This window comes from Vipera berus (genome assembly GCF_964194415.1).
Source record: "Vipera berus genome assembly, chromosome: 6".
NCBI classification, from domain to species: Eukaryota; Metazoa; Chordata; class Lepidosauria; order Squamata; family Viperidae; genus Vipera; species Vipera berus.
In genome coordinates this window covers 91,017,769-91,030,943 of record NC_138208.1, presented here as the reverse complement: position 1 = coordinate 91,030,943, position 13,175 = coordinate 91,017,769, and the positions used below count along the sequence as shown (strand labels likewise).

The 13,175-nt window shown below is 51.2% G+C and overlaps 2 protein-coding genes across 5 annotated transcripts in view; one reads left to right on the top strand and one right to left on the bottom strand.

The window, feature by feature from the left end:
- The window catches only part of LOC308670183 (snaclec coagulation factor X-activating enzyme light chain 2-like), a 43,573-nt gene extending 32,950 nt beyond the window's left edge, over positions 1 to 10,623 (bottom strand). Inside the window, exons 1-6 of one of the 4 annotated variants that reach the window (XM_081331487.1) lie at positions 10,465 to 10,623; positions 9,892 to 9,977; positions 8,738 to 8,835; positions 7,194 to 7,343; positions 5,601 to 5,697; positions 4,084 to 4,331 (exon numbers count right to left, since the gene is read on the bottom strand). In XM_081331487.1, coding sequence (XP_081187613.1) covers positions 4,258 to 4,331; positions 5,601 to 5,697; positions 7,194 to 7,343; positions 8,738 to 8,835; positions 9,892 to 9,949 — 477 coding nt within the window. In that variant the 5' untranslated portion in view covers positions 9,950 to 9,977; positions 10,465 to 10,623 and the 3' untranslated portion in view covers positions 4,084 to 4,257. Of the gene's footprint in view, positions 1 to 4,083; positions 4,332 to 5,600; positions 5,698 to 7,193; positions 7,344 to 8,737; positions 8,836 to 9,891; positions 9,981 to 10,464 lie in introns of those variants that run through there. The other 3 variants (XM_081331488.1, XM_081331489.1, XM_081331490.1) reach the window with 3 other exon arrangements.
- Positions 1 to 13,175, top strand: part of LOC308670189 (snaclec coagulation factor X-activating enzyme light chain 1) — a 38,611-nt gene that overhangs the window by 12,905 nt on the left and 12,531 nt on the right. The gene's annotated exons all lie outside the window — the stretch shown is intronic.

The following is a 13,175-nucleotide window of genomic DNA, read 5'->3' as shown; positions in this document are numbered from 1 at the left end:
TTCTCTGGCTTAGTGTGTCATGGAGAGGAAGCCAGGATGGGGGAGTCCCATCTGGCTGCAGCTGGGGAAGTCAAGATGGGGGGGGGGCGTTCACGCCCACATTAAAAGGGCCATATGAAAAGTGATTGGTAAAAGTTTGCAGATGACACCAAACTGGCGGGAGTAGCCAACACCCCAGAAGACAAGCTCAGGATTGAAAAAAGATCTTGACAAGCTTGAACAATGGGCCCTATCCAGCAAAATGAGTTTTAATGTGGAGAAAAGCAAAGTTTTACATTTAGATATAAGTACAGATGAGGTGAGTCCTGGCTCAAAACCATCCACTCTGAAAGGGACCTTGCAGTCTACCTAGTGGACGATCGCTTGACCATGAGCCAGCCGTGTGCAGCCGCCGCCAAAAAAGCTAATACAATCCTGGTTTGCATAAACAGAGGCATAGAATCAAGGTCACATGAAGTATTCGTACCGCTTTATAAAGCCCTAGTGAGGCCACACCAGGAATGCTGCAGCCAATTTTGTTCCCCATATCGCAAAAAAGATGTTGAGACTTTGGGAAAAGCAACTAAGATCATCCAAGGCCTGGAGAGTAAAACACACGAAGAACGGCTACAGGACTTGGTTTGGCTAGTCTGAAGAAAAGGGGAGACAGGATAACAGCGTTCCCGTATCTGAGGGGCTGCCAGAAAGAAGAGGAGGGGGTCCAATTATTCTCCAAAGCAACAGAGGGAAGGATGAGAAACAATGGTTGGAAACTGACCCAAAGAGAGAAGCAAGCTGGAATTAAGGAGAGAGTGAGGACAATTAAGTTGCCTCCAGAAATCATGAGTGCTTCATCACGGGAGGTTTTTAAGAAGAGGCTGGACAGTCGCTTGTCTCAGATGGCATAGGTTCTTCCGCTTGAGTAGGGGGCTGGACTAGAAGACCTCCAAGGTCCCTTCCAGCTCTATTCTATTCTTAGGTTTGGGTGGGGATTTTGCAGACAATTCTGCATTAAAACAGAGGGGCTCGATTTGTGGTTCAATGTTTCTTCACACCCAGCCACCCATTCAGCAGATTGTGTGAACGAGGCAGCCATGCCCTTCTCCTTACCTGGGTCAAGGTCCGGGCGTCTTGTGGGAACGCAGGGATGCCCTCCATTGGGAGGATGCTGGGAGCTGTTCATTCCTGCAGGTTCTGAAGGGAAGTTAGAGAAATCTCGCTCAGAAAAAGAGAAAGTCAGCCTGTCAACAGCAGCCTAAGAACCAGAGGTGTGTGTGGGGGGATCCCCTTGTCTGGATGCCCTCAAGATGTGGGGGCTAATCAGCCACGTATCCGGGGTGCTTTCCTTTGCATTGCTGCACTGAGCAGGGGCTGGACTGGATGACCTCCAGGAACATTTCAAATTTCAGGAGATCTCCCTGTGAGACCTATCTTGGCAGCATGTAAATCCACAGTCAGATTAACGTTGTTTTGTGCAAACAGGCTCCTTCCTGGGGGCCGGACTACAATTTCCCTTCTTAAGCAAAGCCATTTCTCTGCCAGCCCCCCCCAAAAGACCCCCCCTTTTCCTTGCCTATCAACGCCTCCATTCCCCTGGAGTTGCCCCTGAGCAGAATTTTTACCTGTGGAGGCCGAGGGACAGGTGAGTGCAGTTCTTCCACTTGGGAAAGTCAGCCTGTCAACAGCAGCCTAAGACCCAGAGGAGGTGGGGGGGATCCCCTTGTCTGGATGCCCTCAAGATGTGGGGGCTAATCAGCCACGTATCCGGGGTTCCTCCTTTAAATTGCTGCACTGAGCAGGGGCTGGACTGCATGACCTCAAGTAACATTTCAAACTGCAAGATTCCCTCCGTGGCATCCCTCTTGGCAGAGAGTAAATCCATCAACTTCTTTTGTGCAAACAAGCTACTTCCTGATCCCTAGGCACAAAAACCAGTTCTCACACAGAGACTTTTCTCCCACTGCCCCCCCCCCCAGAAATCCACACACACCCTTTCCTTGCCTCCATTCCCCTCGGAGGAGGAAAGCCTGGAGTTGCCCCTGAGCAGACTTGCTACCTGTGGAAGCCGAGGGACAGGTGAGTGTGGCTCTCACACCTTTGGGTCCCACAGATGATCAGCCAGTCGGCCATTCAGGGCTTGATCAGTTTGGGGGCATCCAGGAGGGGAGAGGAGATCCCTTAGGACAGAACCACCTGATTCCCCTGTCTTTTTACCAGTCAACAGATCCTCCTCCCGCTCATATAACAGCAACGGGTTGTCTTTACAGGCCTCAACCTTCCTCAGGTTCACAAAGAAACCTTTCCCTCAGAAAAGTTAACTACTACTAGTAGTAGTAGTAGCAATAGTAGCACGGGCGCTTCTGGGACCATAACCTAACAGGGAACATCACAGCAGCTGTCCAAATGAAGTCAGAGGCGCTGACACAAACTTGTAGTTGTACATAAGTAAATATATTCTGCATTTATATATACAGCAGACAAGATAATCAGGTGAACAGAAGCATCCTGAGGTAAATCTCAGGGCCTACAGGGCAAAAGAAAAAAGGCGGGAAAACATGGAACCGCCCCCTGCACACCCAGGGCAACCAATAACAGCACAGATTGCCTCAGGCAGAGTCCAGATTGCCAGCATTGTCCAACCAATCAAGCACAACCGCGTGTCCTGGCTCACCGCCCGACTCCGTAGGCGACCGGGAGTCCGAGTCCTGCCTTAGCCAAGAAAGCCAGCTAGGTGACCTTGGTCCAATCACCAGGCAAAGGGGGAGAGAGACGCAGCACAGGCGCCCCTTCAGTTGGGGCTGGATGTGGAAACCAGGCTAGAAACTGGGAGACGAGGAGTCCTAGTCTTGCCTTAGCCAGGAAAGGTGACCTTGGGCCAATCAGCAGGCAATGGGGAGTTCTAGTATCACCTTGTGCATGAAAAGCCAGCCAGGTGACTTTGGGCTAGACATTCTCCCTCAGCCCAACCTACCTCACAGGGTTGTTGTTGTGGGGAAAATTAGAGGAGGGATTTGTGTTGCATATGTGGGGAAGAGCTCATTCTTTTTACCGACCTGTAGGAAGACATGCTAGCCTGTGAAGCGAATACATTCTGTGAATTTTAATCTCCGGAGCCAGGCTGAAGCTTGAGAACTGGATCGAGGAAGCTCTCTGCTCCGCTGAAAACCAGTCCTAACCAGAGTTTGCTGACATGATAGTTACTATAGAGATAACTATCAGCTGTAAAGGGTAATTTGTAAACAAGGGCAGGGGGTCTATCTCAGGGGTCCCCAATCTTTCCAGCTTGGCAGACCAGTGGTGTCGGGGGTGGGTGGGCAGAGGGGATGGTTTCACAGGTGCAGGCGTGCCACTTTCACAAATGCAGCTTCCCGGACGTGTTTGCCCACATCTGCGGCCCAGTTCCAAACGGGTTCCTGACTGGGGGATGGGGGCCCCTGATCTGACTGGCAGGTGGGGGCCCCGAGAGCCTCCCTGCCCCTGTCCACTTCCTGGCTCCAGCAGGGACCAACCGATCCCAGACAGCCAGGCAAGAACTCTCCCAGGTCTTAAGATCCCCGTTTCCCAGTGCCTGAATCTTGGTAGCTGCACCCGGAATTCCTGGACTTCCTTTTCCGGGGAGAAGGTTTGCCAGGAAATCCCTCCTGAGGGGCCCATCCTGAAGCGCAATTCAACTCCGCGGAGTAAATAGACACAACCGAGATGCCGTTTCTCCACAATCTCGGGGTGCCTGAGAGGGATCCCCAAATTCCCAGAGTAGGGGCTTTAGCTGCTAGTTGGAAAACTCAACAACCGGAAAGCGCCTCCTGGACCCACCCCCCCTCCCACCCCCCTGCCTTCTTTAGTGGGATGCCACCATCTTGCCCAGGGGGGGCATGGGGTTGCCAATCGGCTCTGGGGGCAGGGAAGGGGTGCTGAGGCCCAGCAGGTTCCACCCCCTTCGGATCCAGGGAGGGGGACGGGAGGAAAGCATCTGTACCTGAGTGGGTGGTCCCACCTAAGAGTCGCCCTCCCCCCTTAAGGCCGAGCCCTGCCACGAAGGGGGCTGGGGGGTCTTGAGCTTCGGGCCTCGACCGTCTCCTGGGTGCCCCAAAGAAACAAGGCCAGTCGTGCTAGGCAGAATTTATTGGACCTCCAGGCCCATCAGGAGCAGCAAAACCAGATCCCGGCTACAGAGAACATCCATTGAGCGAAGGGGGCAGAGCAGAGATGGCGGCAAGCGGGGCTTGGGGGTGTGAGTGGGGGGCTTCTTTGCTTCTCCAGGCTTCGCACAGCTGGATCTTAACAGTATGGTGGCACCTTGCAGACGAAAGGATAACGTGCTTCACAGTTAAGATTGAACCACGTGCGATACCCTGGATAAAAAAGGGAAATTTTGATCACTTTTTGCAGAGATTCCCTGAGAGACCCAGAATATCTTTTCAGAGGCTCCTCCCTCAGTTGCAGGAGGACTGAAGATACCACAGGTGGAGACTCTCCTCTGCTAAAACAGGCTGGGGGTTCAACAGGTTGTTCTAACTCAGATAGCTTACCTAGCCATCACGTTTCTTTCATTTCTTTTGTCTCTTTTTAAAGTTAATTTGTATTTATTTCTATGTATCCCACCTCTTTACTTTACACCTAATGCAAGGCAGCAAAGTATCCAACACCCCTTCTTCCTCTTTTTTCCCCCACAGCAACAACCCTGTGAGGTGGGTTCGGCTGGGATGGAGAGGCTGGTCCAAAGTCACCCAGTCGGCTTTAGCGCCTAAGGTTGGACTAGAACTCCTCGTCTCCTGTTTCTAGCCTGGTGCCTTAACCAGAGACCAAATTGGCTTTTAAGCTGCTCTTTTGGTTGGTTTATAATTCGACCAGGCATGTGTTAATATTTCTCTTCTGTACACACACACACACACACACACACACACAAATGTGGCCGAGGTTCTTCTCAGCACAATGGGGTGTTAAAAGATTGATCTATATCTGAGCTAGCAAACCAGGGAGAAAAAGCCAGATGCCCTGAGACAATGATGGCCTTTCGGAACAAGGTTAAGACGGAGCTTGTTAGTTTAATTATGGGCTGATGGCTCCAATCCCATTTTTAAGGGTTTCTATCATCATCATCATCATCATCATTATTATTATTATTATTATTATTATTATTATTATTATTATTATTATTATTATTATTATTATTATTATTATTATATTTGTATACCGCCCTTCTCCCGAAGGACTCAGGGCAGTGAACAGGGCACATATAAAATGCAAAATACAAAAGTTAAAAGGGAATTAAATAGGAGCCCGAGCTAAAACAATAAATAATGGCTTGTTCAAATAAATAGGTCTTCAGATCGCGTCGGAAGGAGCGAAGGTCAGGCGCTGTCCGGAGCTCAACTGGCAACTGATTCCATAAGTCCGGGGCGCCCACAGAGAAGGCCCTCCCCCTGGGGGCCACCAGCCGACATTGGTTGTGTTGTGTTCCCTTGTCTGTACAGAGTGTGGAACTGAGGCAGCTCAGAGATCCAGGAGGTCAAGGAAGGTCACCAGTGGCCAAGGGGTTGTGAGAAGGATCCCTCGGGTCCTCATAAAGGGAAGCCCACCCTCCTTGACATAACACAATGTGCACCACCAGACTGACTTACCTGTCCCTTTTTCCAGCCCAAAACACTTTCTGGATTCTTGTTTATGTAAGTTGTCATAACTGACACTGGAACCATCGCTCCAATCCGTCCTGCATTCCTGGAAAGACAAGAAACCCCCTAAGCCGTCTGAGGAGGGGGCTCTGGCTGTGCAGGGCCCAGGGACAGAGAGAGAAAAGTTGGACGATCTTCAAGGGGCAGAACAAATGTATCCTCCCTCCTTCCCTCCCTCTCTCTTTCTCTCTCTCTCTCTCTCTCTCCTTCTCTCTCTCTCTCTCTCCTTCCCTCTCTCTCTCTCTCTCTCTCTCTCTCTCCATGAACCTCACTTGACCCGGAGCAGCTAAGCAGGGTCCAACTTGGTGACTGCTTGGGGAGGGGACAGTCAGGAGATCCAGAGGGAAACGAGGAGGAAACGGCCCGGAGGTGTCCGAGGAGTCACCAGCTCAGCTTGAGGCCACTTTGCCCGATGCCCAACGTGGTGACTGCTCCGAACGACACTCATTGGTCTCCGGAAGAGAAACCGCCTCAAAGCCCATCAGTCCCTGCATGGGGGAAGCAGAATTAGAACCCAGGGCTACGGGGGACTCTCGGGAAGAGAAAAGCATCCTGGATATCTTCAGTCGCGTATTCGGATGAGCTACTTCACTCTTGTTGCCGGAAATTCATATTTCTATTCACAAAGTCACCAGGAGCTGATTTCAACTCCAGGCAAACTCCCCTCCTTTGCAGACGATCGAGCTTTTTTCTAGAGCTGAAAATGCAACAGAGCAGGGGACGAAATCCTGCCGGTGACAGAAACGAGGAATTTCTGCGTTAAATAAAGTGGGGGGAGGAAAGAACAGCCCCCCCCAGGCCAGGCCTCTAAAGCCCCTGAGTGGAAGGCCCAGCGGAGTCTCCCCCAGGTTTGGGGGCCATCCAAGGCGCCCTCAAGAGGGAGGAAGGCCTGGAGGCCGAGATGGGGGCCAGGGCAGGATGCGGCCCTTCAGGACAGCGCTGGGTCCCCCAGGAGGAGGGAAGGATTTGGTGAGGGGGGGGAGAGAGAGAGAGACAGGATGGCAGTTCAAGGATTTCTGCCTTGGTTTTCTCGGCCGTTGTCCAAGGCAAGAACGTTGGAGAGAGAGACCTCGGCCTCCTATGGGAAGATTCTCCCAAAACACAACCACAAACCTTTAGAAACAGCAAAGGGGAATCGATACAGATTAGCATTAGGGAGGACCTGCAATCCGTCCTCGACTTACATCAGTTAATTTAATGACCATTCAAAGTTACATCACTGAAGAAAAAGGGACGTACGTCCATTTTTCACACTTTTTCCCTTTGCTCAAAGGATCGAAATTCCAATGCATGGCAGCTGACTCATATTTATGACGGTCGCAGTGGCCCCAGGATGACATGATCCCCTTTTGCGACCTTCTGACAAGCAAAGCCAAAGGGGGAGCCAGATTTATTTAATAACCATGTTACTAACTTCACCACAGTGATTCACTTACCAACTGTGGCCAGAAAAGTCACAAAATGGAGCAAAACTCTCTGTACAAATATTTCACTTAGCAACAGAAATTGTGCACTCAGTTGTGGTTGTAAGTTGAGGACTACCTGTTTTTTGTCTTCAATCCTCAGTCCGATCCAGAAATGGGTTATGAATTTCTCTGTGATGTTAGAGAGCAGCTGGGCCACAAATTCTGCTTCTTCCATGCTTTCGATTGAGACAAGATGCCCGTCGTTCGGATGCTCCACGCAAAACCTCTGGAAGAGATCGTTGGGAGAGAAAGACACTTGTTCAGCTGAAAGCAGATGTGTCTATGGTGTGTTGTATATATGTGTGTGTGTGTCTTTCTGCCTCTGAGAACAGAGCAGGGCTCTGACTGGCTGATCCTGGCCACCCTCAGGATCTCCCTGAGACCCGCAGTTGCCCTCCCTGAAGAGGCAGTTTTTGAGCAAAGCCTCTTTCAGCTTCAGGACCCTCAACAGAGGCCCCGGACTGAACCCGGGACCAGCCTTTGGGGCAGGGGGCTCTGCAGACCCCGCTCTCCGCCTGCTCCCTGTCCTCCTCCTCCTCCTCCTCCTCCCCCTCCTCCTCCCCCTCCTCCTCCGAGTTTCCGAGAGGAAGGAGCGGAAAAAAGAATTTGCAGAATCTTGGAGGGGGCCAAACGCAGCTCAGCCTTCCAGATTTGAGGAGACCACCCAGCCAGCTACTGCCCGGATTTTCAGAGCATCCGAGACCTCCAGGCACACTCAGGCCTCACCTCTGCGGAATAACAGCCTCACAGAGAGGGAAGGGCCCTTGGAGGTCTTCTAGTCCACCCCCCTACCTCATTCCGGACAAAGGGCTGTCCAGGAAGGGGGAGGCTGCCTAACTGGACTAGACCCCTCCCTGATCCCCCCCAATGCCTCTCACTTCTCCAGCCTGAAATGGTTTTGACAGGTCTCTGATCCCTCCGATGGCGTCTGCCAAAACCTGCTTTCTCCTCCCCCAAAAGGAAGCCGAGAGCCAGCTGGCCTAGTGGGGGAGGCACCAGGCTCGCAGCCAGGAAGCGGGAGTTCTAGTCCCGCCTGAGAGTCGCCCGGTATCTTTGGGCCAGTCGCTCCCTCTCAGACAGTCCACCTCACAGGGTTGTTGTTCTGGGGAAAACGGACAAAGGGTGATTGTGTGTGCTGGCCACCTTCAGTTATTTGAAAAAATAACCAAAGTGGAATAAAAACAAATTTAAGAAAAGGCCACATTAAGAAACCACATTGGGGGAGATATAGGGCAGGAGGGGAGGAAAACAAGCCAGGAAAGCAGCAAATCCCGGCCCTTCATCAGCCCCAGATGAGGCTGCTGCCCTCCGCCCACCTAATGCCTGGAAACAGTGGAGGGTCCAGCATCCGGGGGAGGCATTAAACGGCATCCTGGCACCGTTTCCTGCTGGCTCAAAGGGTGGAGAAGGGAAGCTCAAAGGGGCTCAGAGGAAGAGTCCTTGGGATATCTGTGTCTCAGAGGTCCCCAAAATCGGGGGCTTTCCTCCCTTTTCGAACCCCCAGCCGAGTTTCCCTCCATCTCCTCGTAGCCAGAGGGGACCTGGGGGCTTTGCAAGGCTCTCCCTGGACGTCTCCCCTGCCTGGCCTGGGAGATCCACAGGCACACAAGCATGTCTCACCTCTGCATCTTCCCAGGTCTTGTGTTCTTTGAAGACTCTGTAGCAAAAGTAACGATAGGGGGACGAATCAGGGGGACATTTTAAACCAGCTCCAGTTCCTGTGTGGGAAGACAGGATCCCCAATGAGAAGAGAGGAGGGAGGGAGGTGGAGAAGGAGGGAGGGAGGAGCAGGAGAGCTGGGTCTGCATAACAAGCTTAACCTGCTGTGTTGAAAAGATCTTTGATGACAATAAATTGCAACTGACTTGCAGCTGCCTTTGCAGATTGTCCAAACCTCGGTTAGAGCTAACCTTGGTAATTCCCTGGAAGCTGCATGTCTGGTGTGATGATAATAATAGTAATATAATATAATAATAATAACAACAACAATGACAGGATAGAAAGGAATAGATAGATAGATAGATAGATAGATAGATAGATAGATAGATAGATAGATAGATAGATAGATAGATAGATAGATAGATAGACAGACAGACAGATAGATTAAAAAAACCATGAAGCTTCTTGAGCAATTCAGACATAGCAAGAATTTTCCCCACTTTGGATGCAACCTATCCAGACTACTGAAATGTCCTTGATGTGGGGCCACCCTTGAAAGCCTCCTGAATTTGCAAAGGAAGGGGGATCAGGTGGATCTGTCCTAAGGAATCTCCTCTCGCCTCCTGGGTTCCCCCAAACAACTACAGGGGTTCAGTGGCAGATTTCCAGTGGGGCTGCCCCCCTGCTCCCCCCCTGCCCAAGAAGGGCCCCTCTGAAGACGCCCCCAGCAGGGGCTCAGCTCTTCAGCAGATGGGGAAGGGTCTCCTGACCCCTTGTGTGGCCCCCATGGAGAGAAATCCCTAGCAAGAGGTGGGGGAGGGGCACTCTACTTTTAATTCATCAATGCAAGCTTTTTCCCCAAAGGTTTAACTTCATTCTTAATTAATTCATTCTGCGTTTCACTGGTGTTAATTTCGCTTTGGTTTTGCATCGTTGCTCGCAGTCCTGAGTCTTGGGGCGGAGAGAGAAGCTGGGATCCGAAGGGCAGAATGAGCCAAACAGGAATAAAAGCAACTTTGGGGAGAGGATTCGGGGGGGGGGGTTCAAATCAGGAAGGGGTTGGAGATGTGAGAGCTTTGGCCTCTCCGGACACGAGAGACCCTGCTCGAACTCACCACTCAGGGAGAGGAACACGACCAGCAAGCCGAAGATAATGAAGATGAATCGCCCCATGGTCTTCCTTCCTTCCCTGCAGAGAGAACTGGGGGGGGGGAGAGAGGCAAGGGGGTGAAATGGGGTGAAGTCCCACCTGAGGCCAAGCTGGGAGTCCCACACTTTGCTTTGCACTTTTTCCCTTGCCCAGCTGGACCCCATTTCTCCCTCCTTCTTCAGGCAGCAGCCTTGGGGGGGGGTCACAGGGGATCCTCCATTGCTACGTACAGGACAGAAGGGCCCCCCCCAAAAGGCTCTCCAGTGCCCCTCTTTCTCTTCCCCAGAAATCTCCCTGGTAGATCCCTTTGTCCTTGCCTCCCATGGATCCCCTGCTGGAACCTGGACATTGCCTGCAGCCCCCTGAAAGAGGTTTCTTCAGGTGGGGAGAGACAGACAGACAGACAGACAGACAGACAGACAAACAGACAGACAGACAGACAGACAGACAGACAGATAGATAGATAGATAGATAGATAGATAGATAGATAGATAGATAGATACAGAGAGAAAGTAGCGATGTAATGCAGGGGCCTCACCTGTCAGGTGCCCACAGGTGGGAGAGCCGTACTCAGCTGTTCTTCAACCTCCACGGGTAGCAACTCTGCTCAGAGGCAACTCCAGTCTTTCCTCCTGGGAGGGGAACTGAGGCATTTATAGGCAAGGAAAGGGGGGGGATTTCTGTGGGGGGGACAGTGAGGGAAAAGGCTATGTGTGAGAACCGATTTTTGTGCCTAGCAATCAGGAAGTAGCTTGTTTGCACAAAAGAAGTTGACAGATTTACTCTCTGCCAAGACTGATGCCATGGAGGGAATTCTACAATTTGAATTGTTCCCTGAGGTCATCCAGCCCAGCCCCTGCTCAGTGCAGCAATGTGAAGGAAAGCATCCGACCCATGGCTGATTAGCCCCCAACCCTTAAAGGTATCCCACCTCCTCTGGATCTTGGGGCTGCTGTTGACAGGCTGACTTTCCCGTTTTCTGAGCGAGATTTTTCTAACTTTCCTAGAGAACCTGCAGGAATGAACCGATCCCTGAGCTGGGTGTTTCGTTGCAGACGTTTCCTGACCCAACTAGAGAACATCATCAGTGCTAGAAGAGAATCAGTTTCTGGAGAGGAGGGGGGGGAGGAAGACTCATTGGGCTGCTACCTGCCATGCTTGTCCTGCCTCCCCCCCTCCCCCAGGTTGGAAAAATCTCTTCCTGGATTTTGCCCCTGGATGGCACAGTTTGAACCGTGTTCTACCCAAGTCAGCAAAGAAAGCGTATTTGAACTGGGGAATCCTGTGGGGAAAAGCCCGCAGCCCCACATCAGACACAGAGCCAAGGGAGAGGGACACTTTCCACCCTCATCCTGCAACCAGATGTGTGCAACCTCCTTCCCCATTGCTGCTTTGCAACTGAGCAGAATCACCCGTTCACCACCGGTTGCCCTGCACTACACCTCCCATGTTCCACCTCCTTTCGCTTGGCTTCTTGTGGGGGGGAAGTGGCTGCTCAAGGGAAACCCAGCCATAGGGTTGACCCCCTGGGTGTTTGGGGGGAGGAGGGAGCAAGCTGTGCCTCTGGGAACCAGGCTCAGCAGTCCACAGGTGCTTCCTCAGCCTTGGCCTCTTTAGGCGGCCTGGACTTTACCTCCCAGAATCCCCCAGTCTCGGCCTTGTCCCAGTCCAGGCAGCAGCCCTGAACTGAAGGGACCCCCGGCTTCTGCCCGGGGCCAGGAGGTGGGGGGGAAGGGAGCCTTGAAAGGGGTTTGGCAAGACTCACAAAGGAGCAATTCTTGCCTCGGCACCAGGAAGAGCTGCTGTTTTTCCCAAAACAACACTGAGCAAAGTTGGATTCCTTACAAGCCGGATTCGGGTTTGGCCTCATCCCGGCTCAGCTGAGGATCAGCAGGAAGAGCGCAGGAGCTGCTCAGCCCTCGGCCAGGTCATTCGGCCATCTTGCTCCCCCTCAGAGGAAAGATGGGCCAGGGGGGCACCCCAAGACCTGGAGGTCCAGGTGGGGGGAAGGAGGTCAAGGAGAAAGTCTGTCTCTCCTCCGGTCACTAAGAAGGGACACCCCTTGGTGGGCCTAATCAGTCCAGGACTATTCCTGACCTCCCAGCAGAGTCGGAGAAGTTGGCTGCCCTGCGGTCAAGGTTGCCCCAAACTGAAATGAAACCATTTTTCATTTTGTTTTCATTGCCACAATTTAGTTTAGAGACTTTAGATGAAGGAGGGGGAAGGGGGATGTTAAGTTTCCAGTTAGCCATAGCAATACTTCTATGTGAGAATCAAGGTCAGCCCTGATAAGGGTTTTGGCAGTTTGAAAAGCTGGGAGAGCCCCCCTTTTGAAATAATTGGTGAACGTGGTTTATGACAGCAATTTGGGGTGGGAATTGCAACTTGGTACTTTGCAGCCTGAGGGAGGGGATTCAAGTCCTGGGTTCACCTATGTAAGTGCAGGTCCTTTGTTTCCTAAATGAAATGTTCTTTAAGGAAGAAACAACAACAGCAATAACAGCATTGTCTGTATATATAGCCAAGATATTGCAATGGAGCTTGGCTTGGACAAATGTGCCACACTTTCTCTCAAACAAGGAAAAATAGTGAAAACTGAAGGAATCAAGATGCCCCACGAAAATAACATTAAGAATCTGGATGAGGAAGATCACTACAAATAGTTGGGTATTCTTCAAGCTGACAACATCAAGCACACTGAAGTCAAGAAAAAGATTAGAAGTGAATACATCAGGAGAATGAAGAAGATCTTAAAGTCCAAACTCAATGGAGGAAATAACGTTAAGGCAATCAACACCTGGGCAATTCCAGTCATTAGATACACAGCTGGAATAGTGGACTGGACTAAAGCAGAACTAAAAGCAATGGATAGGAAGATCAGAAAAATAAGGACAATGAATCATGCCCTTCTGCCACGCAGTGACATTGACAGACTCTATCTACCAAGGCAAATAGGTGTACGTAGAATGCTGCAAGTACATCAGATGGTTGAAGAATTAAAAATGGCTTTGGAAGAATATCTGAAAGATGAAGATGCACTGAAATTAGTATATCAGGAAAGCTTACTGACTACTGGAGAGACCAAACTGGCCTACACGAAAGACCAAATGAAGAACAGAATAGAGGCATGGAAAGACAAAGCACTACATGGCCAGTACAATAAAAAAACAGCTGGGAAAACAGATAACAACAAGACCTGGCAATGACTAAGAGCAGGAAAGTTGAAGAGACCAAGGGACTAATTCTGGC